At 37.8% G+C, this 26628-nt stretch overlaps 1 protein-coding gene across 11 annotated transcripts; it reads left to right on the forward strand.

Annotated features, from left to right (window-relative positions):
* Window positions 1-2649: 2649 nt before the first annotated feature.
* On the forward strand, window positions 2650-22137 carry prrg1 (proline rich Gla (G-carboxyglutamic acid) 1). 11 transcript variants are annotated; one of them, XM_087992903.1, is made up of 5 exons: window positions 2866-2876; window positions 6390-6432; window positions 8453-8506; window positions 10847-11007; window positions 18972-22137. In XM_087992903.1, the coding sequence occupies exons 2-5, from the start codon at window positions 6423-6425 to the stop codon at window positions 19458-19460; spliced, it is 714 nt and encodes a 237-aa protein (XP_087849029.1). In that variant the 5' UTR covers window positions 2866-2876; window positions 6390-6422; the 3' UTR covers window positions 19461-22137. The 11 variants fall into 11 exon arrangements, with proteins under 11 accessions (XP_043556660.2, XP_043556656.2, XP_043556658.2 ...); XM_043700726.2 differs by lacking the exon at window positions 2866-2876 and adding an exon at window positions 2914-2947; XM_087992901.1 differs by lacking the exon at window positions 2866-2876 and adding an exon at window positions 2946-2966.
* The last annotated feature ends 4491 nt before the right edge of the window (window positions 22138-26628 follow it).

The following is a 26628-nucleotide window of genomic DNA, read 5'->3' on the forward strand; positions in this document are numbered from 1 at the left end:
TGCCCAAAGGGAATGTGCAAAATGACTGAACGCTCATCGCTGTCTGGAGTAGAATATTCCAAAGGGGTGAGGGGGGGAGGGGGGAGGGGAAAGAAAAAAAAATCACAACCCAAGTGAAGAAATGTATGAAACAAAAGCAGAAATTGCTGGAGAAACTTGGAAGGTCTGTGAGGAGAAAACAGGGTGAACGTTTCGGGTCCAGAGCGTGTGACTGGACCCAAAACATTGACTCTGCCTTCTCTCCTCAGATACTGCCAGACCTGCCGAGGTTCTAAAGCAATTTCTGTTTTTGTTTCAGATTTCCAACATCAGCAGTTCTTTATTTTTGAAGAAACTTCTTCCCTGGCTAACATAAAAATCCCTTCTTCTACGCCTGCGACCCTGGGTTCCAGATTTAGCCCAGAAAAAATGCTTTCTCCGCGTCTTTTTAAGAAAGGTGGGAGAGAGAAAGCAGGAAATTATAGACCAGTTAGTCTGACCACAGTGGTGGGAAAGATGCTGGAGTCTATTATAAAGGATGAAATTACGACACATCTGGATAGTAGTAACAGGATAGGTCAGAGTCAGCATGAATTTATGAAGGGGAAATCATGCTTGACTAATCTTCTGGAATTTTTTGAGGATGTAACTTTGAAGGTGGACGAGGGAGATCCAGTAGATGTAGTGTACCTGGACTTTCAGAAAGCTTTTGATAAAGTCCCACATAGGAGGTTAGTGAGCAAAATTAGGGTGCATGGTATTGGGGGCAAAGTACTAACTTGGATTCAAAGTTGGTTGGCTGACAGGAAACAAAGAGTAGTGATAAAAGGCTCCATTTCAGAATGGCAGGCAGTGACCAGTGGGGTACCACAGGGATCAGTGTTGGGACCGCAGTTTTTTACAACATATATTAATGATATAGAAGATGGTATTAGGAATAATATTAGCAAATTTGCTGATGATACTAAGCTGGGTGGCAGGATGAAATGTGAGGAGGATGTTAGGACATTACAGGGTGACCTGGACAGGTTAGATGAGTGGTCAGATGCATGGCAGGTGCAGTTTAATGTGGATAAATGTATGGTTATCCACTTTGGTGGTAAGAACAGGAAGGCAGATTACTACCTAAATGGAATCAATTCAGGTAAAGGGGCAGTACAAAGAGATCTGGGGGTTCTTGTACACCAGTCAATGAAGGTAAGCATGCAGGTACAGCAGGTAGTGAAGAAGGCTAATAGCATGCTGGCCTTCATAACAAGAGGGATTGAGTATAGAAGCAAAGAGGTTCTTCTGCAGCTGTACAGGGCCCTGGTGAGACCACACCTGGAGTATTGTGTGCAGTTCTGGTCTCCAAATTTGAGGAAAGACATTCTGGCTATTGAGGGAGTGCAGCGTAGGTTCACGAGGTCAATTCCTGGAATGGCGGGACTACCTTATGCTGAAAGACTGGAGCGACTGGGCTTGTATACCCTTGAGTTTAGAAGACTGAGAGAGGATCTGATTGAGACATATAAGATTATGAAAGGATTGGACACTCTGGAGGCAGGAAACATGTTTCCGCTGATGGGTGAGTGCCGAACCAGAGGACACAGCTTAAAAATACTGGATAGACCATTTAGGACAGAGATGAGGAGAAACTTCTTCACCCAGAGAGTGGTGGCTGTGTGGAATGCTCTGCCCCAGAGGGCAGTGGAGGCCCACTCTCTGGATTCATTTAAGAAGGAGTTGGATAGAGCTCTCAAGGATAGTGGAATCAAGGGTTATGGAGATAAGGCAGGAACAGGATACTGATTAAGGATGATCAGCCATGATCATATTGAATGGTGGTGCAGGCTCCAGGGGCAGAATGGCCTATTCCTGCACCTATTGTCCATTGTCTATTGTCTTTCATGGCAACACCCGTAAGAATTTAATGTGTTTCATGTAGGTTTATTCTTCTAATTTCCAGAATTAAACCCAGTCTATTCATTGTCTGCTTACAGCCCTTCATTCCAATAAACAATCCTGTGAACATTTATTGCATTAGCTCTAGGGCAGATACATTCTTGTTGAGTGTGGTGCTGGAAAAGCACAGCAGGTCAGGCAGCATCCGAGGAGCACGAAATCGACGTTTCCGGCCGGAGCCCTTCATCAGGAATGAGGGCCCAAAACATCCATTTTCCTTGCTTCTAGGATGCTGCCTGACCTGCTGTGCTTTTCCAGCAACATGCTCTCAATTCTGATCTCCAGCATTTGCAGACCTCACTGTCTCCTACGTTCTCCCATTGGTAAAGGAACCTTACTTTTTCCGTCCAGATGTGTCTTCACCAATGTAAATAAAAGTAGTGCTGGACAGGTGAAATTATAACAAAAAGTGCTGGAGAAACTCAGCAGTTCTGACAGAATCGGGGGAGATGTTTACCTTGTGGAGGGAAGGGAAGATTTCCAGATTTTCTGATAAACCTGTTGAGATTTGCTTAATGATTAGTGATTAGACACTGAAGGCGGTTAATGAAACTGTCAGCGTAATCTGAATTACACAAAGAACTGCTGCACAGATAAGGTTAAAAATCACACAACACCAGGTTATAGTCCAACAGGTTTATTTGCAACATGCTTTCAGTGCTACTCCTTTATCAGGTAGCTGCAGTTGGAAGTGAGATCCGTAATGAATCAGGCTAGAAAGCTTTCGTTTTTTTAACAAATGAGCCTGTCGTTTTCACCACGACATACATCGAAGTCGGTTTCTTGGGAAAACCAAAAGACTAAGGGTAAGACAGTGAAAGTCTGCAGCCTGCTCCTTTAACAGTTTTCCTGTTTCCCCATTGGAGATTTGCTGCTACAAAGCAGAGAGCTGGCTCTGCGCATGCTCTTTCTGGCTCACTGGGGAAAAACTTTTGAGGGAGCTGAGTTGAGAAGTAAGCGCTGTGTTTCCTGTGGTGGAATTTGGAGCAGATATATTTAACTGTGAGAGATTACACGGCGAAAGGTTGTTTGACGCTGTATCGGTAATTTAATACTGAAATGTTTCTAAATATGTAAAAGGAGCAAATTGTGATACATTACGATTGACGGTGATTAAAATTCCCGTTCGCTGTGTTTGTCCGAGCTGTTTTCCAGTCATGCTGGCTCGATCATGTGAGTTGGATCAATGCAAGAACATAGTTTTCAGTCCAATCCTTTGTCTGTGGTTAAGATGAGGCAGCAGGGCGAGACCAGAGACGCTGTATGTGTTGTTAAGTGCAGGGTTCTGTTTCTCGGTGTGTGGGCACGTTTCTCTATCGTAAAACGAAATGTAACGAAAAAAGAGCATGTTGAAACCAGTATTGTTGCACAGCTTGAACTTAGCGAGCTGTTTTATTAAAGTTCGAGCAGCTTATGATTATATTTTCTATAAAGTGTGTAGTTTATGCGTGTTTTGTCCTTCAGGGGATTACGATATAGCGTTAGGATAGCACTGCGGCAGCCAGCTGAGTAATGAGCTTTGGAAATATACAATGTGGTTTCCTACAACTGAGCCTGATAACTGATATAACCATTTCACTTCAATCCTCCCTCCCTCCTTCAGCTCACACTGCAGTCGGTGCCTTGCGACATTAATTTGCTTTTAGTTAAAGGCACAGAACGAGTTTAGATTACTTCCAGTATGGAAACAGGCCCTTCGGCCCAACAAGTCCACACCGACCCGCCGAAGCACAACCCCTACATTTACCCCTTCTTACCTAACACTACAGGCAATTTAGCATGGCCAATTCACCTGGCCTGCACATCTTTGGACTGTGGGAGGAAACCGGAGCACCCGGAGGAAACCCACGCAGACACGGGGAGAACGTGCAAACTCCACACAATCAGTCGCCTGAGGCGGGAATTGAACCCGGGTCTCTGGCGCTGTGAGGCAGCAGTGCTAACCACTGTGCCACCGTGCCGCCCAGTTCTTTTTTTTCTGTTGAATTTTGCTTTCCTTTGGGGGAAGAGGCGGATAATGTGAAGGCATTTAGTCTCCCCCCTTTTTATTTTTATTGATGTAAAGATTAGGTGCACTTTGGTCTATCAGTTCTGACAATGTTGGAATATTACATAATGAATACTTTCCAAATAGAGACCTTAATGAGACATTTTATTCATTCCAGTTTTTTGCCAATTTGTAAATACTCATACGCCCTCTCCAGAAGCAATTGTAAAGCAGTCACTAGTTATTTACTTTTAGTCTGAGTTCCTTCAGCAAATTTAAGCTATGTTGATGTGTAAATTTTAAAAATTGTGTTTCAGTACTGGGGATGATTATTACATTGATTCTTCATGTTTCCAAGCTGATTTCAGATTTGTGCCAAACTGTTAATTCAAACAGTCTTTAACCCAATTTGTGGTGGAATCTGGATTCACAATGTAAAGTTATAGCGATGAAGTTGATTGTTTTTCTTTTAATATGAACACTGGTCAGACGAATTGGTTTCTTCGAGTTCTTTACATGCTGATGATTCTATAATTCCATACCATACTGAGAGAGTAATCCATTTAAGAGATTTTTCTAGTGAGATGCAAAATGAAATGCTGTGATATGCTGATAAAATGCATTTATCCCGGAGAAGATTCCCCCCATTCCCCCCCCCCCAACCCCCCCTCCGGTGCCTGGTATCTTTCACCTCACCAAATTTTAGCCTAATCTTCTATTCCTTGAAAGGAATAGTGTGGGAATTGCCAGAAAATGTGACCTTTCCTGTTGTTAGGCCCTGCTGGAACTCGAGCTTAGGACAGAGTCTTTGGTGAAATGTTAAAGGTAAAAGCTTTGGTGTAATGGTGGGTGATTCCACAGCTGACACTTTGTGACCCCCCCCCCCCCCAGATTGGCACATGGCCATTCACTTCAACATGCATGCACGCATACATTACAGATTATCCCAATGAATGCAGAAGAGAAAGTTTTGACTAACCTGTTGTTTTTGGAGAATCAGTTATGTTGTGATTTTTGTTAGGGTATTTGTAACATTAGTCCATGTCAGTATTAATGCTTCTCACTAACACTTCTTACCCTCCTTCACTAACCCCAGCCTAATCTTTTCTCTCATGCATTTCTCGAGTTTCTCCTATCAGTCACCTTAACTATTTCTAGTAGTAAATTCCACATATTGACCTCCATACTGTCTTCCAGTTATAGAGTGGTCAAGCTTTAAACATTTCCTTTGAGATTTACATTTCTACCCAAGCTAGTGCTCAGGAGTCCTGTCCAACTGCAACCTAACTTCTATTCCATAAATTGCATCATAACTTGGCTTATGTTTTTGACATGGATCTCGAGGAACCAGACCATAAGATTTCCAAATTGATCAAGAGAGATGACTGGTGCTGGTTTGACCTGAGGGTCACCATGCCTCAGGAGAGGGGAGAGTTTGAGAAGGAGAAACCTTCATGCTAACCTCAGCCAGTACGGGAATTGAATCCATATTGTTGGCATAACTCTGAATGACAAACGAGCTGTCCAGCCAATTGAGCTAAATCAACTCCCTGACATTTTAAGATCATGTTATGTAATCTATTACACACATCCTTTGGCAATGCCACCACTGACATCATAAATGCACCCCCTACAAAATCCATAAATGGTGATCTGCTTAGCAATCCAGTCATCAAATAAAGGTAATTTCACTCTGTGTGTTTATGAGTGATTAAAATTCTTTTCGTTGGATTTAAAAGGGCTGGAAAGGTCAGCTTTTTTCAAAATTGATTTTTTATGAATGACATGATAGGAAAAAAATAACTCATTCATAAAAAACTGTTTTAGATGACACATTCAGGCCAATAAATTACTCAAATTTTCAAGAAAAAAGTTAAATTGTGATTATTTTTTAAAAAGTGACTAATCTTAATACTCTTTCTGAATGCAGAACAATTTAAATTTTGTTTCTGTTTTGAAGAAAAGGTTTTATTAGGTCAGTGTATAAAAATATTGTGCAATTCTTTCAGAAGAATGCACTGGGGCTATCCTTGGTTAAGTGCTTCTCAGTTGTTTTTGTACAAATTATTTTTTAGCTCCTGGGTCAAAAAATGTACACCAGATCGGAATGAATTTGAATTATTTCCTTTTCTAATGTGGCAAACGGTCACAAAGCACTTCAGCGTGTGGGGCTGAAGGGAAGCAGCCAAGCAAGCAATGAGGTATTTTAAGGAAAATTTTGAGGTAAAATAGATTGAGGGAGGATGCTGCAGATGGCTGATGAGCCTGCTCGTGATGAGGGACGAGTTTACTAGTAATGTTGGCCACAGTGGGATGAGGGAAATTAGAGGAAGTTTTTCGAACAATGTTAATTCCTACAGTAATTATAGAAACTACGTAAACCTTAGTAGACACCAGTCTTCCTCATTTTACTGGTTAATTTCAAACTGTGGTACTTTATTTTTGCGCAAGTATAATTTTACACTTTTTCTGTTTTCAGACTTTCTGAGTTGCTTTACTTCAAGAAGAAACCATGCAGAGTGGTAAGTAATTGATTCATTTGCTGAATTACATTTCTTTTGAACTTTTAATGTGGCAAATATTTTATGAAATCCTCATTTGTAATTCAACTGATAATAATTATCAGTTTGAATAAATTTATTCTGGTCATAAATGTGTTTTATATGGAGTTTTTGTAACATGCTGTATATGCATTTAGCATTAGCAGTTGAATATTATTGTTCTTGTTGCACCATGGTTTAACTGAGAGAAAAAGCTGTAAATTATGGTCAGCCCAAAAATCAAGGTTGTGTATCATTTGAACTTGCTATTATAAGCTTGCTCGCATGGCTGGAGTTTTGATTTACAACATCACAATTGCATCATTCAGAATTATTTCCTCCAGCAATTAATGAATAATAACATTTCATTGCAGTTTCTTGATTTCTTAGAAACTTATATGACCAGAACAATAGTTTTCCCATCTTTTCCTCCTTGTTTGATTGTACTGGATGTGTTTAAAATCTGAAAACATGAATTTGCTAATCCAGTCTTTGTGCTTATCTGTTTACATACTGATTTGTAAAGGATTAGTCAGACAGGCTTCCTTTCACTTTTAACAAATTAAGACGCCAAGTTTATTGTTCTGAAACTGACCTAGCTAAAAACATTAACTGTTGAATGAACCCAAAAAACCAACTCTAATTTCGTGCACACAAGAACAGATTAAAAGTTAGGACAGATAAATATGGCCAATAGTAAGTCTTGGAAAAACCAAAGGAACAGTTCAGAGTTTATAGCCAGTAGTCTGGAATTCACAGGCATTGTGGTTCCCAACGGAGACAAGTAACTTTAATTTTATTTGAGAGATCTTGTTGTAGAAATTCATAGGCTTTTCCTGTGGAATTCTCTGCAATAAGTATCTTAATTTGATAAAAGCAAGATAAAACTCACTAAATGCTTAAAGAGATTGTTGTTTTTTTTACTGACAAGAGACCCCAAAAGTCAGTCCATCAAAATGAAGTTCTTGGTAGATTTGAAGTTACAATCCCACTAATTTTAAATGGTCCTTTGGTAGCATAGAACTTGAGAACTGTTGAGAAAAGACAAGTTATTGAAGATTTTCATCTTGCACTCATCAGGATAATTTCCACGAAATACCAACGTAAAAGGAAAACATATTTATGCATCAAACTTTTCATTAATTAACCAGCACCTAGAGGACCAGAAGTGTTCCAGTTGATCAAATATAACGGCTGATCGAGAAGTCCACATAATCAATGTAAAATCATGTTATAAGTAAATAGAAAAGTAATGAAGGGGGTATTGACAGCAAAAGTCACCTTAATTAAGGCAAATTTTCATAATTATTTAAAACTTACCAGCAAGACAGCCTTCTCACTTTCATCCTCAACTGACTAATCGGACATTGCAAAGATCATGATAATACAGTAAACTTACAATATTTGAGTTATATCATTTTTTTCTGGCTTATCAATAGTCCAAATTCACAACCTCTCGTTAAAACAAAGTTTGCTCTAATGTGAGAGGGGAGTGCTAATTGTTTCAAAAGTGGATTCTTGAAAGAGGCGATGCCATGGAAAATGCACCCTCTTAATTAAAAGACAATAGCTAGATTGATGAAGTACTACATGATAATGAATTGTCAGCTTAGATGGTCAAGCTTCCTCATTCAGGTATGTGCTACTGAGTCAAGCTGACATTGCAAATACTGACCAACATATACCACTGTTTGTCCCTCTCCGTAATAGATAAATATAAACTTTTATAAACGTAATTCAAAATGCAAAACTAGATACTCCAGGAAGCGAAAACCTTCAACAAACAAAGAAAATACGAGGAAGACACCATGGGTTGTGCACAATCTTTGGAGGAAGAAACTGAGAGAAACATTTGAGGTCACTGATCTTTCATCAGAGTTGGATAAATTTAAGCAAATAACTAGGCAAGGGAGATTGGACTTTAGGCATTTGCTGTTCCTCTCTCTTTAAGTACTGCTCAGCTTGCTGAAACCTTTCCTGCACTTTCTGTTTTGTATTCCAGATTTCCAGTTACCACAGCATTTTGTTTTTGGCAACAAAACTAAAGGACAGGATGGTAAAAGAATAGAATATCCTTTATTGTCACGTGCACTCCAGTACAGGAGTACAGTGAAAAGCTTTTACAATGGCAGCTTTTATTGACACCATCGTAGGTACAAGTACCTCGCTACAAATCTTACAGAGTAAAAGAAAGTGATGTTACAGAGTGAAAAAGAATACAGATTAGGGTGAAACAGTGAAAAAGTACTTATTTCCAGTCCGTGCCTGCAGACCCTAGAGCACGAGGCGAAGCTGCTGCCGCAGGACCTACCCCACGCTTGCAGTGCTCTGTCGAGTGATTAAACAGGAGAGATTAAAAGGTGTAAAGGGATATGATGAGGTAGCACTTCAGTGATTGTTTGGAGATGACTATTTTGGCAGATTCAGTAATCTGTAGTCAAAGTAAGAGCTTTTTTCCTTCTGGTTTTATTTGTATAACTCAATGCAAAATCCGTCATTGAGTAAAAATTATATAAGATTTGCTGGGACAATGTTGCTTTTTGAGATTGATTTTGCTGTGTTGTGGGGGTATTGACAGAACAGAGTAACCACGATATTAGACAGGTGCAGATTAGCACAGAAATCTTAAATTTTAAGTATGCCACTCAGGATTTCGAGATTGGCAATACCACGACTCTTTTCCTAAGCCAGCAGTTAGTCAGAATTTTAATTATTTGCCCCTACATTTCCACTTTGCTTAATCAGATATATCTGCATTTTTAATGATCCATGCAAATAATAAAATTTAGTAAACAAGCTCTGGTGTGTTGTTAAGTAATCAATCATTAGTTTGCTTCTTTTTAAGCTGAAATTAGAATGAAAAGAATATTTTGACTTCTACCTTCATTGCCTATTTCCACCCTATTTTATTAAATACGTCCTGTGAATTAAAATTAATGATTTTTTTTCACAGCTTTTAGTTTCCTGTTTGGGGCTTGGTAAAATACATTAATGTAAATAGCTGCAATTTTTTTCATTCATTTGAGGGATGTGGGGTCACTTGGCTGGCCAGCATTTATTGCCAATGGTGAATAATGTGAATTATGGCAGCACTAGTATTTCCTCATTTTGCAACCACAGTTCTGCAATCAGTTGCAATATCAATGCATAATGATAGAGCTTAGAACAGTCTCGGCAAGAATTACCTCCCAGCCAGCAGCAAGTGTCTTTGCTTTGCCACTGACTGCAAAGTCCAGTCCAATATATTTAGTAGTAACTTGGTGCCCACAGCTCTAAGCAGAGTTATTGCAAAAAGGAAGCATTTTAACCACTGTCCATTTACCATCTGTCACTAAGCTGAATTTTAAATTACTGAAGATGACTTCTAAGATACAAGGTCATTTGACAGTTATATTGTGAAGTAAAGCTCAGTCTCTTCTGTATATTTTTAATATTTGAAAGCTTTTAATATCATCAGTGTCCTTGCACTAACTTTTTATAGCCTCCTTGAAGGTCAGCAAGTTAATATAATTGGCATGAATTTCTCATGTTGTGGATAGGTTTGACTTCTGACATAATAGTTATTAAACTACCACCTGACCATAATTTGCAATTAAAATGCCACAGTGTTTTGAGTAGAGTTATGCAAATTTTTGACAAGCTTTTAAGTTTCTCTCTTATTGATCCTAAGTTTAGATTTGATATTTATCTTCAGTGCTATTGGTCAGTCAGCTCAAAGGAGTTAACAATGCTTCTACTTAGAGTCTCTGTGATGATACAATTTTGAAAGGGGGTAAAATTCCCAGTGTGCATTCATATGTCACTCTGTATATAATTCGAAACAAAATCTTCCTCCTAAGGAAGCACAAAATACAGGGCAAAGGAGAAGTTGTAACTGCAGATGCACGTTCCAGCTTCCAGTTTCATGTGGTGGAAAGACACAAAGATAATGTCGATGTTACCGACTTCCTGCTTTCGTTGGCGCGAGCTGCACAGGAGAGAGTTGATCAGTCATTAATTGCATTAATCAACATTAACAACTCCAACACTGCAGAATTGCAGAAACCAACAATATTTTAAATTGTGCACACGTCATCCGAGAAGCAAATTTGGACAAAAATATTTTGGCTTGGGGTGGTGTTATTATAAAAACCACAGTACAATATAATTTATATTTTCAGTAATTTGTGTAGATTTTTTTTTGAAATTGTACTGTCATATAAATGAATTACCTGAACTACTCTTTGACTATTGTTGTTAGAGAAACCAAAACATCAAAATTTAGGCTGACTTCTAACTTTTATTTTTGATATGGAATAAGGCTGTGACTTTGCTACATTTTAAGATGGCAAATACATAAAATAACTATCTAAAAAATATTTAATATAGTGAATTCACAAGCTTTTTTTTAAAACAGTGTTCCTGTTACAACATGAAGCCAACTCTGCTCTGAAAAGAATGCGAAGAAAAAATGGCTTCTTAGAAGAAATAAAACAGGGCAACTTAGAGCGTGAATGTTGGGAAGAAGTTTGTACGTATGAAGAAGCTAGAGAAGCTTTTGAAAATAATGAAAAGACGGTAAGTAGAAATGTTCTGGGGCTCTGCTGGGTGGCCTAATGCAATGCTTTTCACATTTAGAATTACCCTTTGTTGATATGAGGTCATGCAGATTTTTAACAGCAGTAATGACTTTCTGTTTGTGGATCCACAGCCTAGAACTGCCGATAGTTTGGAGTCAGAACCAGAAACAACACAAGCGGCGGGGGGGGCAAACAAATTTACAGTTATAAATTATGATTGGGAATGCAATGTCTGAAAGGGTGGTGGAGGTCAATCTAACTGTATCTTTCAAAAGTGGATATGTTTTTTTAGAAAAGTGTAACATCCTCAGGTTCAAAGGAACATGTAGGGGCATGGGATAAACTTAGCTGCTTCTCAGTGCTTGCTGAGATGCAATGTGTTGAATGGCCTCCTAACTTCTATAATCCTTTAATGTGATAGTTCAGAGTCAGAACAATTAGTGTGGGGAGAGAAAAATTTGAAGAGTCTCCCCTTGAAATTGGGATCATTCTATGCTGATGCATTTCTGGGAGTTGCTTTAATATTAATATTAGGATAAATTACAAGGAAATGTTCTAATTTCCAGCAATAATATTCTTCCATTTATTGACAACTGAATTTAATTGTTCATTTTCAATTCAAAATGCTTATGTTTTAAATATTAATTATTTATTTATTCTAAAATTTGTGTATACTTTATTGCCCTTGTGTACATATGATTAAGAGAGATTTTTGCTCTAGATTGTTGCCAATGCAACTTTCATTGCATTGCTTCGGAAAATCTATTATTGCCAGCAAGTATATATCTTGTTACCAGGAGTAACATCACCATTTGGCAGAAAGCAGGTCAAATGAATAGTTTGGAAAAGAATATCTTTAAAGTCAACTGTCGTTTGATTTTTTAAGGGTATGTCAAGGTTGCGAAGTTAATAAATACATTTAGATCAACAAGCTCCTCCCCCACCAAAGCCTCAGGACTTGGAAATGGGAAGTGAATCAAAAGTAATGATGCACTGTGATATATTTTTGACAGTTACTGCGCTCCAGAGTTCAGAAGGGGCTTCTGTTATGTGACATTTCTGTAGAAATTTCCTGTCTTTGGTTCTGGGATAATGCATAATTTTGGTCTTGGGAGGATAAACTGCTATGCATGGTAATTAGGTGGAGCAGGATCATAGAGAATGGTCATGTTCACTTTCTGAACAAAGGGGCTGACAGAGGAGGTACTAATTAAGTTCAATTCAGGAGAAATGTTTTAAATGTAGAATGAGTAGGTGAGTGCAACAAGACATCTAATTATGTATTCGGTTTTGATCAATGCATAACTTCTCTTGGCTAACTGAAGTATCAGTTATCCATTGAATGCACTGGCATCATAAAAATCTCTAACGCAGTGAGCCTCTTCCATTGATTGTTTATTTAATTTGAAGAATGACCCCAGCAATGAGTACTGGAGTACACAGGGGAAGAGCTGGAGTTTAATCATTTAAAACTACTGAGTTTTCAGCACTGAGCATTTACAAATCAGGCCTGTTAACAAGTGACCTTGGTTATGCAATGGCTAGCAAAATTATCTTTGAAACACTAGGTATGACCATTAAGTTCATCTGGCTCTCTTAAGGAGAAATTAAACTGCTATTTTATGATGATTTTTTTTTAAATCAAAACTGTTCCAAATGATTTTGAATGCACTGCTAATTCTAGTAAGGCATTCTACATGCTGCAAATGTAGCAGGTTAAAATTGGTTATGTCTATTACTCGGCTGGTTTATGCTGTTTGGTTTTTCCCTACCTTATCAAATTCTTCAAAATCATCACATTTTGTTTCTCACTTCAGTTCAAATGAAGAATGGCTCCAGTTTCCAAAGTCTTTTTGTTGCTAAATAAGAAAGATCATAAAGGTTATCTGGGATAATTCTTGACTGATTGCTGACAGTGTTATGGTGTACTGTAGAACAGGCTAACTTGAATTTCAGTTACTTTGGATGCTACAGTTAGTTCACTACTTTGGATAGTTCAGAAGACATAGCACCTTTTTACTTCTGAAAACAGTGACCAAGGCAACTAAATGAGAACTAGAAAGCAAAATGAAATGCCAAGACAGTAAGTGAGGATTCTGGGAGGAGGGAAAGATCATGGGTAAAGCATAAATGAGCATAGCAAAAGATATGAAGCATTTAAGAACATTGCACTTTTTAAAAGTTGTGTTACTGGAAATGTTCAAAGTGTCAATGATATTAAGAACAATAAAGTAGTTGAAGCATTACTCTCCTAATTGTACAGCATGAGATTTCATACTGGAACCAATATCCTCGTGGATTTCAGAAGTCAGCTTCATGTAACTACTTCTGAGTTTTAAATGAATTTGAAGATGATAAATATCAATCATCATATGATGGTTTTTCTCATGTATTGACTAGTAGAGAGAAGGCAATTTGTATGACATTGTATTATCATGATGCAATTAGTAATACGCAAGGTTTCTGCAGGAGTAGGTGCAAAATTGATAATGAATTTGACCCAGGAAAATATAACTCCATGAATAAGCCAGATTTAAGTTGACAGTCAAGATTTTGCAGATAATTGTACCAGAAGTTTCAACAATTCATTCATGTCAGAGTCATTCCTTCTTGATCACCATTTTCATTTCTCCATACCCTTTCTACTCTTGCCTCATTCTCAGTGCAATTTTCTCCTCTCACTAATTGCCAGCATCTTGTGTTTGCATTCTGTTCACTATCTAGTTACGAATGACACAAGGAATGTGGGAGTAGTGCAGGAATGTGACATTAAGGCAAATGATCAGTCATAATCTGGAATACAGAGCTGGCTCATAGAACTTCATGGTCTATTCCCGCTCCTCTGTTTTTATACTGCCATTAGGTTTCTGGGCACTTTACGCTTACTTCACCAAAAGATAATGTTTGTGGACTACCCTAGCACTGTCCAAGGCATCCTCCTTCAATGAGCTTGGGGTGAATGCAAAGGACGTCACAGTGCCATGTTTGCCAGCAGGCAATGTGATGCACTCCTTTACCTCTTTAGTATGATCTCCCAGTGAAGACAGAGAAACCTGTGTGACAACTTCCTTCCATGTTTATTTCTTTCAGTAACCTTTAGAAGTGAACTTATCTATAGCTACTCTTGCCTTTTTAAATTCATTCATGTGATGTGGACTTTGTTAGCTTGGCCAACATTTATTTCCCATTGCTCCGTGCCTTTGAAAAGGTGATGGGTGGTCTCCTTATACACTGCAGTCCATTTGATGTAGGTAGACCCCACAATGCTTTGAGGGAGGTATTGCCAGAAAGTTAACCTTGTAACGCTGAAGCCACAGTGATGTTTCCAGTTCAGGATGGTGAGTGGCTGGAGAGGAACTTTCATGTCTCTACTACCCTTGTCAGTTTAGATGGTAGTGGTCATTGGTTTGAACAGTGCGGCCTAAGGAGTTTTGGTGAACTTTTGTAGTGTACCTTGTAGATGGTACACACTGCTGCTACTGAAATTTGAGATGGAGGGGATGAATGGTCCAACATCCACAAACAATCAAGCTGGTTGATTGCGACACTCACCCAGGCAAATCGGGAGTATTCTGTCACACTCCTGACTTGGGCCTTGTAGATGGTGGACAGGCTTTGGGCATCAAGAGGTGAGTTACACACTGCAGAATCTCTAACCTCCGACCTGCACTTGTACCAGCAGTATTTATATGGCTAGTCCAGGTCACTTCCTGGTCATGGTAACCCCCAAAATTTTGTTAATTGGGAATTCAACAATGGTAATGTTTTTGAATTTAATCTACAGGAGAAATGGTTAACTTTTCTCTTATTGGTCATTGCTTGGCACTTGTGCAGCATGAATGTTACTTGCCATTTGTCAGCCCAGACCTGGATATTGCCCACATGTTGGCTTTTTACATGGACTGCTTTGGTTACTGAAGAGTCTTGAATGATGCTGAACATGCCCCAGGAAAGGTAATTGATGAAGCAGTAAATTATGGTTGGGTCTAGGATCCTACCCTGAGGAGCTTCTGCAGTCGTGTCTTAGAGCTGAAATGTGTAACCGCCAGCAATCTTAGACTTTGTGTCAGGCATGACTCTAACTAACGGAGAGTTTACCCCTGATTTCCCTTGACTCAAGGTTTGCTAGGGCTCCTCGATGCAACACTCGGTCAAATGCAGCCTTGATGGCAAGAACAGTCACTCTTCCCCCTCACTTCTGGAATTGAGCTCTTTTGTCCATGTTTGAACCAAGGCTATAATAAGGTCAGGAGCTGAGTAGCCCTGGCATAACCCCAAAGTGGGCTTCAGTGAGCAGGTTATTACTGAGCAGATGCTGTTTTGTAGTACCATTGGTGACTGTTTCCATTTTCCTGCTGATGATCAAGTGTGGACTGATGGGCTGGTCATTGACCGGGTTGGATTTGTCCTGTTTTTTTATGTATATGATTGAGCTGGGCAAAGTTTCCACATTGTCAGGTAGATGCCAGTATTGTAACTGTACTGGAACAGTTTGGCTTAGGTTGTGCCAAGTTTTGGAGCACAAGTCTTCATGATTGTTGCTTGAATGTTGCCAGGGCCGTAGCATTTATAATATCCAGCTTTTTCTTGATATCCTGTGGAGTGAATTTAATTGGCACAAGGCTCACATTTGTTATACTGAGGACCTCTGGTAGAGCTGAGATGGATTATGCACTCAGCACTTCTGGGTAAAGATAGTTAAGTATTCAGCATTTAGCACAGGTATGCTGGGTTTTCCCATCATTGAGGATGTTTAAACAACTCCACTTGAGAGTCATTTAATTGTCCACCACCATTCACGAGTGGATGTAGCAGGACTGCAGAATTTAAATCTGATCCCTTGGTTGTGGAATAGTTTACCTCTGACTATGAGATGCTGCTTGTGCTGTTCAGTAAGTAAGTCATCCTGATTTGTAGTTTCAACACATTAACACCTCATTTTTAGGTATGCCCAATGCTGCTCCCAGCATACACTCCTGCACGCTTCATTGAATGAGTGTTGATCCCCTGGCTTGATAATGATAGATGGAGAGTATGCCAGGAAATGATGTTGTAAATTGTGTTGGAGTGCCATTCACTTTGAAAGTAATTCCCAACCTGCCTCCAATCTCACTGCTGCATGAGGAAGAATTCAGTTGAGATTTCATCCCAGATCTCTATCGTAAGAAGGTACAGTGCAACACTTCCCCCACTGTATAGCATCGAGTGTGACGGGTGGTTGTGGGGTCTTGGACTTTTTATGCCATTTCGAAAAATAGCTAATATTGACCAATAGCTGTAAAGAAAAAAACTACTAGTTTATGATTGAGGTCATTCTTTAGTTGGATGCTGTGAAATGTGACCAGCTGAAATTATGGGGTTTTCATTGTTAGTATTTCAAGCATTTCTTCATTTTCAGTAGAGGAAATAAATGTGTAACAAACTGTAAAGGGGAAAGATGCTGTTATTTAAGACCAGTAATGGTGCTGCATTCTTAATTGATCTATAGCATGCTTCACTGAAATAAACTACTAAAAATTATTTATGCTGGTTAACTTTGAGCAATTTACCTTCACCGTTGATTAAGCTTGAATTAGATTAGATTAGATTAGATTACTTACAGTGTGGAAACAGGCCCTTCGGCCCAACAAGTCCACACCGCCCCGCCAAAGCGCAACCCACCCATACCCCTACATTTACCCCTTACCTAACACTACGGGCAATTTAGCATGGCCAATTCACCTACCCTGCACATCTTTGGACTGTGGGAGGAAACCGGAGCACCCGGAGGAAACCCACGCAGACACGGGGAGAACGTGCAAACTCCACACAGTCAGTTGCCTGAAGCGGGAATTGAACCCGGGTCTCTGGCGCTGTGAGGTAGCAGTGCTAACCACTGTGCCACCGTGCCGCCCTCCAATCTCCAATAGGAAAATCAAAGTGACAGATGGAGCAAAGTTCGTGTCTGTAATTCTCCCATAAATTTCTCAACGGTCACTTCAGATATCAAACATAGTTTGTTTCACTGAATCCAATCTCCCACCGTTTAAGACATTTGTCTCCTCCTGAGCCTTGGCCAATGCATACTGAAATAAGAAACAAAAAAGCTGGGCATCCTCTAGTCTGGCAGCATTTGTGGAGACAGAAACAGTGTTAATATTTCAACCCACTTGAGAGAGTACGTATTCAATTCAGACTAACACTATTTCTCTTCCATGCCCCCACTACCTAACTACACATTCCTGACATGCTTCTCTGTCCTCAGTTCAAGCTGACATTCCCTGTCTTCAGATCATTTCCAAAAACGGCAAGATGTGGAAAGTTACTATAGGGAAGTGTCTGATTGATTGATTTTGCAAAATCATTTCTGAAATGGCTATGGTTTTTAAGTTTCCAAGCACGTTTTACTTTTGGTAACCTGCCAGACACTGCTCCCGTAGAAAATTGCAGGCAGGTTTAAGCTGACCTTGCAATAAATTTTGTCTGTGCACAATTTATTTTTTTTATGAATCCAGTGTTTATTTTGCTAATTATTAGAAAACATTGCAACTTGTCCATTAATGTGGTTTTTTTGGTCACTTAATGTCTCCATTCACACTCCTTGGTATCGAGAAAGGTTAACCAAAACTGATTAAGCAACTGCCAATAGTTGTGCAGCAAGTTAAAATGTTCTGGTGTTACATTTTTAAGCCTTCTATCGTGATTTCAAGTTATGAAAACAATGAGAAAATGAGAATTAAACTTGACCTTTTTTTAATCAATAACCTGGTGGTTTTGGTTATATTTCAGCTTTGATTTTATATAATATCTGAAGTGAATCTAGTCATTGATCATAAAATTCTTACCACTGGGATTATTGCCTATGTAATTTATGTGTAACTAAGTAATTTCTTTGATCTGTCTGTGTAAAGAAAAATAAGTCACTCAGGAGCAATAAACGTCCAAGGATTTTTCAGGCTTTCCTTTTACACTTTTTTTTTCATTCTCTCCTTTTTAGAACATAAAACAGTACAGCATAGTACAGGCCCTTCAGCCCTCAAAACTGTGCTGACCCTTTATCCTACATACCTACATTTTACTATCTTCCTTGTGCCTATCCAAGAGTTGCTCAAATCCCTAATGTCTCTGACTCTACTATTACCGCTGGCAGTGCATTGCATGCACCCACCACTCTGTATAAAGAATCTACCTCTGGCAGCTCCCCAAAGCTGCCTTCCAATCGCCTTAATATTTATGCCCCTTCATGATAGCCATTTCTGTCCTGGGACAAAGTCTCTGGCTATCCACTCTATCTATGCCTTTCATCATCTTGTATACCTCTATCAAATCACCTCTCATCTTTCTTCACTCCAATGAGAAAAGCCCTAGCTCCTTCCAACCTTTCTTCATAAGGCCTGCCCTCCAGTCCAGGCATAATCCTGGTAAATAGATCTCCTCTGCACTCTCTCCACATCCTTCCTATAATGAGGCAACCAGAACTGAATGCAGTTTTTCAAGTGTGTTCTCACTGATGCAGTTAAAAATTTACTACTGTCTGTCTTGTAACAAACAGTGCAATAGTGGATCAATCTATGTAATTTATTGATACAAGTACCATATGAAACATCTCCTTTGTTTCCTGTCCTTGTACATATTGTTCAACATGTGAATCTGTTCCAAGTTCTGTTCATAGGTTCATTGCAGCTACCTATTGGATAAAACAGTTTTGTTCAAAGGTTCTGTCTGAAATACAGGAAATACTTGCTGGTTTACTGCATTCCTATCTTTTTACAAAAGGAACTGCTGCAATTCATTACTGATTGGAATTATTTTACCTTATTATAGATTCATTACTCCTAACAACCAGCATTTGGTTAAAATTAAGTGGTCAAGTTATATTTTTACTGATATCTGTAGATTTGATGTTACTTCATGGAAGGTGCTTTATGTTGAACAATGTTTAAAATGGTGTGCATCTGTTTAATGAGAGTTTTTTTTTCCCAGAATGAATTTTGGACAAACTACATTAAGGATCAGAATGACAATCAAGAAAATGTCCCTGGCGTCAGTATAGAATCAGTATATCTCGTGGCTCCTCTAATGGCAGGACTTCTGTTAATTATTATTGTACTCTTTGCTATCTGGAGGTGTCAGGTGAGAAAGGCAAATAACCGACAGAATGCTTATGCCCAGTCACAGAGCCAAGCAAACCAACCCACCAGAAATGTATCAGTAGTTGTGTTTGGTTACAATGATAATCCTCTCAGTCCATTTGATCGAGTACGTGTGCAGCAACCAGAGGTTATGACGATCGATTATTCCAATGGAAGTGGACTCCCTGGAGGACCATCCACTCACTTAAGTTCAGATCAACCTCCAACTTACCATGAGGCTATTGGACAAGCTGATAATATAAGAATTAATGATGATACACAACACAGTGAGGATCCTCCAAAATATGAAGAAATTATGACTCCTCCCAAACAGAGTTAAAAATATCACAGGTTGCTAGGAATGGGTAAATAAACAATATTTTGGAGAAAAAAAAATCAATAATTGAAGGTAAGATATTCATTTAGACACTTTGATTATATTCCAAGTAGCCACTTCAAATTTGGTGATTATAACTCGTTTGTCTTTTTACAGTGGCACTTCATTACTGAACTTAAATAGGTATAAAACTTACCTTCGAAAAGTTAGAAGAAAAGGGAATATGGTTCCTTTTAGGTCCAGGTTAAGTACATTTGCATTTTTTTAGGAAGGATGAAGGATAACATGAAATCATCTGCCTATATGCACACACACTTTTTTATATTTAATATGCTTCTAGTTAAAAAGAGTGCTAGTCCAGTGAAATAATCAGTTTTTGTTTAAAATTAGATAATACTCCTCAACAGAGAACGATTGTAAAAACTCTGGTTAACTTGTCATTTTTCTTTTTTATTCAAAGATGTTTTGTACTGCAAGAATAGAATCCAATCTTCATATTCTGTTTCTTCATTACTCATCAACCATGTAAAGTTAGAAATTAATTGGAAACACTGTTAACAAAGGCAGAAGAATACAAAATTGGTTTGTTACACTTGGGTAAATTTTTAGACAACAATAGTTTAGCTTAGAATTTGTGGTATTGAGGTTTACCGATTGGTAACAACTAATGAAGTACTCATTTCCACTGCTGCTGTATTTCAGAGTAGGCATTGCAATTTTAATCTGCTGATATGTTGAACTGAATGTGCCTATGAAATGTCTGTTCCACTGTTCACATCCACCTCACTCTTGGGGGCAGGGGGGAACACATTCCAAAACTGACTTTTTGTCATGCTAGGGGGAAATATCAGATTTTGAGCATTAATTTATCACCTGATTTTTTTTTAACAACATGCATCAGAAAACAATTTTATATAAGTAAATGACAGCTCATCTAAATAGTCTAGCCTTTTTCTGGTTCTGTATTTTTCCTGCCAGCATTTTCTCTGGATTTATTGTCTTCATTCAGTATTAGATGTACATTGCTGTACAGTTTCTTGGTAAATCACACCATGAGCGTGGTAGGTTTTTAATCTTTAAATATGAATATGTTATTGAAAACTCAACTTTTGTTAATTATTAATGCATAGGGAAAGAATTGAGCCTTGTCTATCAAGGTTTTGTTTCCTTTCTTCCTTGTACACCATCACAAAAACTAAAAGCATTGTAAATTTCTGAAAATGAATTAACAGACTGACTCTTGTTATTTTAAGTATATAATGTACAGATAGGTTTTCTAAGCTCATCTTGAATATTTGGGCCAGATGAAACTGATTTTCTATTGAATTCAAGTTCTGATCAGATGATTCAATCCACGCTATTGAATTATCCATAGTCAAATTTCCTCAGGTTCAACTAAAATTTATGCTAATTTTAGTTCTTACTGACAACATATGTAGTAATTGGATGTGGCAGTAATGGTGCATACATTTTGCACAGGAGAATAATGTGTTTTTGACTTTTCCAAATGTACAAACTTCAGGAAATTAAGTGTGTGAGTGAATTAAATATCTAGGATATGTATTAAATTATGTTTGGGTACCATTACATATTGAAGTGAAAGTTTTCATGAAATGTAGATGATGTCTGGTGTGCAAAAATACACAGAAAGTGCCATTATTGTTGAGCGTCTCAGGAAACAGCAATTAAAATTGCATATAGGTATGGTCCAAACTATTTGCCTTCAGTATTTGTGTGTAATAATACCCAGTATGTAAGTTAAGTGTCCTCTCAAATTGTAACATTCAGTAACATTAGACTTCATGATATTATTATGTACTGGGGACTAGCTTCAAAATTAACAATTTTCCAGAATCCCAATTACTTGATGGTGTTGCAGTTTTCTTTTTCATTATTCCATGAAAAAGATAAAGGATAGAAATAATGTCTGAAAATTTTTCAGGAGCTTTTCTTCTCTGCAAAGCAACTTTAATCTTGTGTGATTTGTATTGTATTGCTTCTTAACTTAGGAAAACAGTTAATTAGTTTTAGATGTCATGCTGAGAAATATTTTTGCACATGTTTTCAAAATAAAGGAAAGTTATTTTCTGTTTGAAGGTGAAGTAATGACTAACAGATGCCTGGAAGTGGGTGACGTGGTGAACAAAGCTGTCAATATGTGGCTCATATTAATTGTACATCACCACTGTAGTCTCATATGCCTCAATTTCCATTTTATGAAAGGAGGTAGTGCAGGTGATGGAATTACCTCTGCCTGCAGCCTGACTTATTAGATCTTAAATTGTTGAAATGCTGGGATATGTATACATTACTATATTTTTGTATAAAGTTTTGATTCAATATTAATATGCACTAAACTATTTAGATATTTTGAATAATACAACAGTCGTTTCAAAATGATCATGCAAAGGAATCAGAAATACTTTTCTATTGTGTTAATTTCTTTATAGCAAAATGAATTTGAAAAGCATTATAAACATGGCTATTCTAAATGTTGGGGCATTTTCAACAATATGTTAATGCACTAATTAACAAAAATGCTTTGTAATACACCAAGGAAGCACTGAATCAAAATATTTAATGCCTTAATGTTATAATATGGAGATGTTTCTATAACCTTTAGAAGAAAGTATTGTTTGTTTTAGCATAAAATGCATAAATAAAATTATATTGGAATTGATTCCATGTGGCGTCATATCATGTTGTTTTATGTAATGTTTATACTAATTGCTACCATGGACAATGAAACAAATTACTTTAATACCAATAGCTGGGTTTATTTTTACAGGTCAATGGGAAAAGTTTATCACTTGTGAGCTGAAAAAACATTTTATAAAATCTGTTTGATTTCATTGCACTTGGTGGATTTAAGAGACATTGCTCAAAAGTGTTACAATGAGCCACCATTTCAGATAACTGATAATTTAAAATGTACATGAACAAACACACACTTTTATATCCTTGACTGATACCATTCAATGAATTACCTCTGCCAAACCTTCTTTCCACACCACAACTAGATAAATAAGATTGTATTCATTTACGTTGCTTGCACAGTTGCACTTCTCTTGTGAACTTACTTCTGATACCAATTGTTATTTCTCTGAAGCAAAAGGAAATGCAGTAAGTATTCATTTCCCATGCATTAATCTGTAAGTTGCATTTTCATTAGCTTCATTTTGCTTTTTGATTCCATTTGAGAAAGATCTGATTAACACTTACCTATATGGTATCCGAGAGATACTTGATGTGTTCGGTGTTTTTGAAAAAAATCCACAAATAATTCACACTATTATTTGCAGACTCCAACATACTGATTCTCAAAAAATCCTCCTATAATGTTTTTCCTCCAATACGTTGTTTAGAATGCTTTTGGAATAATTTTACCAGGAAAGTTGCACAGTTAGTATGGTGGAAAGCAAAATGCCTCCGTCGTTTGAGGGATAATTTGTATTATCAATTGAATTTTTCTGAAGTGCAGCATCACAATGTTCATAACAAAAGCTTGTTTGCAGGTATGTTTGAAATGGATCTTCTTTAGAAAGGCAGTTTGTTGGACCTGTTCTTTTAGTGTTGCTTCTTTGAGTTGCCTTAAGAAATTTGCCAATTCTTGTGCATAAGTACAATGGAGCAAAAGATGCAGCACAGAAGCAACCATACTATGTTTCTAATCGACCAGACACTCATCTGTACATTCTAAAATAGCCCAGTTCCCTTTTGACACATATTTGTTTAAAATCATGGCCTGTGACAAATCTATGGCTTTATGAAGTGTATTTTGTCCTTTTTTTTAATGAAGAGATGTTGCAACAGAGGAGACAGGGAGTTTGTTCCCAGTCAGCAAACTGAACAGCTTGTGAGGCTTTGGGCTTTTATTTAATAAGTTGGAAAAATATAAGCAGCATGAACGGCTGGGGTCTTGCTCCCATAAAACTAGGATTTTAATTTAACTTTCAGTAGTTTCCAGGCTCTTGAAGCTGAATGTGGAAGCTGTTATTCTTGTCTCTGTCTCAGCTAAAAGCTTGGGTTCTCTTCTTGCTGTGACAATTGCATGTGAGACAATCTTTTTTCACCTAATTTGCCTTTGCCACAGGTGTGTTTATGGGATGTTACTGTATTGGAAGAGTTGCTGTTTGGTAGTTAAATCAACCATTCTGTTAAGTTTTCCAATAGAGTTAAGTTATTCCAATTCTTTCCTTTGTTTGTATTTTAACTATAGTGTAAGTATAAAGTGTGTTTTGGCTTCTCAAGCTTGGTAGTTTGACCAATCTTATAAGTTGCCCTTAAAAATAAGAAAACGTTTGGAGTCTAGGCTATCTTCTTAATACATTTTGGGAGGGGGGGGGATTTAGTCTGGGGGGGGGGGGGATTTAGTCTGGTCCATAACAGGCTCCAGAAAGACTTTATTAATGCCCCTTATATGCATAAATGAAAACACACTTGCCACTTGTTCAAAACCCAAACTCTTAAAATAAATGATAAATGTGTAAAAATATTTCTCTCCTTGCATTCACCGTCTCCAGTTGCCTGTCTTAAAACAGTCTTTATTTGTAAAAGGTCAGAACAGCACCTCCTCCCACACTTCTTTGAATTCTCTCATTTACCAAATTCCTCAGCTCACTCAAACTGGAGCTACATTCACTTACTTACTGGAAGCGAACGTGGCCAAGAAAGATTATTCATTCAGTGTATTGAATGAAAGATGATTGCAAACCTCTCCATTTCTATTTTATGTTGACATGCTGTAAATATCTTTTATCTTACACTGACATGCTACATTCTCACATCATTGAGAATAGATATGTTTACAGAGCATCCTCCTCTGGTTTGAATCACGGTGAGCAATTAAATGACAATCTGCATTAGTGAGGGGGAATGTTGCCTGCAGGTTTTGTTCCAGGAGGCAGTCGTGTTCTGCCTTCTCAGGCAGTGTTCTAAAGTCATACACCCACCGTGAGAAAAGATCTCGTCTCTGTCTTAATGATCAGTACTAACTTTAAAACCCTGTCCCCGAGTTCTGGACTGACCAGGAAGTAAAAGCAGCCTTTCCACATCCCACCTTGTCAAGACATTCAGGGTCTTTTCTACTTCAATCAAGTCTCTCTTTTAAATTCCAGTACAAAAATAAACCAAGCCTGTTCACCTATCCCCATAAGACAAGCCCTACACAGATATGTTGTAGACCTCTTCCGATGCATTTATATCCTTAATTAAGAGATCAGAACTGCACAATATTTGCAATATGGTGTCACAATTGTCCTCTACACGTGAAGCATAATATCCTTGTTTGTATATTCAATTCCTTTTAGACTATAGTGTAGCACCCCATTAGGCTGCTTGGTCACATATTGTACCTGCATTATCAAGGCTTTGTGACTCATATTAGAACACCTAAATTCCTCTGCACATTGGAATTCTGCAGTCATTCTCTATTTAAATAATATTTTACTTTTTCATTCTTGCTGCCAAAGTGAATAACTTTATATTTTCATTCATTCTACTACATCATTGCACACATTCTCAATCTATCAATATCTGTCTGCAACTGACATATGACTTAACAACATATAGTTCTATCTTGGTGACAGCAAATTTAGTGACTATGCCTTCTTTCCCTTCATCCACGTCATTCACTTGAACCAAAATAGACCACTGTGGGTTCCTGTCATTAATTCTACCAATCAGACAAAAATCCATCTAAGCATAATGCAAACACAGAAATGGAAATTGCTGGAAAAGCTCAGCAGGTCTGGCAGCATCTGTGGAGAGAAATCAGAATTAACATTTCTGGTCCAGTGACCTTTCCTCAGAGCTGCAAGAAGTTCAAAGGAAGGCTTACTGGACCCAAGACATTAACTGATATCACTCAATAGATGCTGCTGGACCTGCGGACCTTTTTCAGCAATTTCTGTTTCTGATTTCCAGTATCCATAGTTCCTTCAATTTTCATCGATGTATACAGTCTAATTCCTACCAGCAAGGCAACCTTCTGGCCATATTAGTGCATTACTACTTACACCATGAGTTATTATTTTCCACAATAACCATTGATGTGGCACCTTGCTAAAATGTAAAATACATTTACAGGTTCCTCTTTATCCAGTGCACTTGCAGTCTTCCATAAACTCTCAATTTTGCTTTCATAAAACCATGCTGCCTCTTCCTGATTTTTTTTTTTCCTCAGTTTTTCCAAATGTCTCTGTCTCTTTAATGATGTATTCCAACAGCTTCCTGTGAGAGATATTGGGTTAATTGGCCTTTAGCTTCTTGTTTTCTGCATCCCTCATTTCTTGAGTAGAGGAGCTATATTTGTTACTTTCCAGTTTGATGGAACCTTTCCTGAATCTCGTGAAATTTGTGAAACTAATACAAATATACCTACTACTATTTAGCAACACTTTTAAATTCCTAGGATGAAGTTCGTCTGAACCTGGACACTTGTTGGTCCCCTAGTTCCATCAGTATGACTGTTCTTCCCTTGTATGTATAATTTAAACTGTACCTCATCAGTGTACAGTTTATTGTTTTTTTTTCTTAAGTTGACATTTTTCCCTCATTTCTTTAGATGAGTGTTCTCCCTTTTAGAGGGAATGAAATCACACAGCGTGTAGGGCCCTAAACAGTAGGTACACAATCCAACAGAGTATACATCAAAAAAATAGTGGGAGCTTGCAAGAAAGATCCTGAAACAGTCAAATGGATTATTTTAATCTAATATCAATTGAAAATAAAGTAAATTGACAAAGGTAAGCTCCATTAGATTGCATTTAAAATAATGCATTCTGGAACCACCAGGTTGTTTGGACTTGGTATGTATAATAAGGCAGGATTAATTAATGATTTTGCAGTAAATAATTCTCTAAGGAATAGCAACTATAACATGATGGAAGTTTCACATTCAAATTAAGAGTGAGAAATGTGGGCCATAAATGTCATAAACCTAAACAAGTGTAATTACAAGGGTATTGAATGGTTTAAATCTGAAAGGGATTTTAATAAATACAGATTCAGTTAGTGCTCCTACCACAATAAATGTAAGTAGATTGCACTTTTACAGAATAAAGATAGACACAAACAATGCCCCGATGCAACCACCGTAGGAGATGTGACGTTTGGATAATATACAGTTGTAAGTTCAAAATATGTGAAATAGATGAGAGCTTATGGGTTT

This window comes from Chiloscyllium plagiosum, unplaced genomic scaffold (genome assembly GCF_037043375.1).
Source record: "Chiloscyllium plagiosum isolate Xiang-an unplaced genomic scaffold, Cpla_swu_hap1 HiC_scaffold_12, whole genome shotgun sequence".
Lineage (NCBI taxonomy): Eukaryota > Metazoa > Chordata > Chondrichthyes > Orectolobiformes > Hemiscylliidae > Chiloscyllium > Chiloscyllium plagiosum.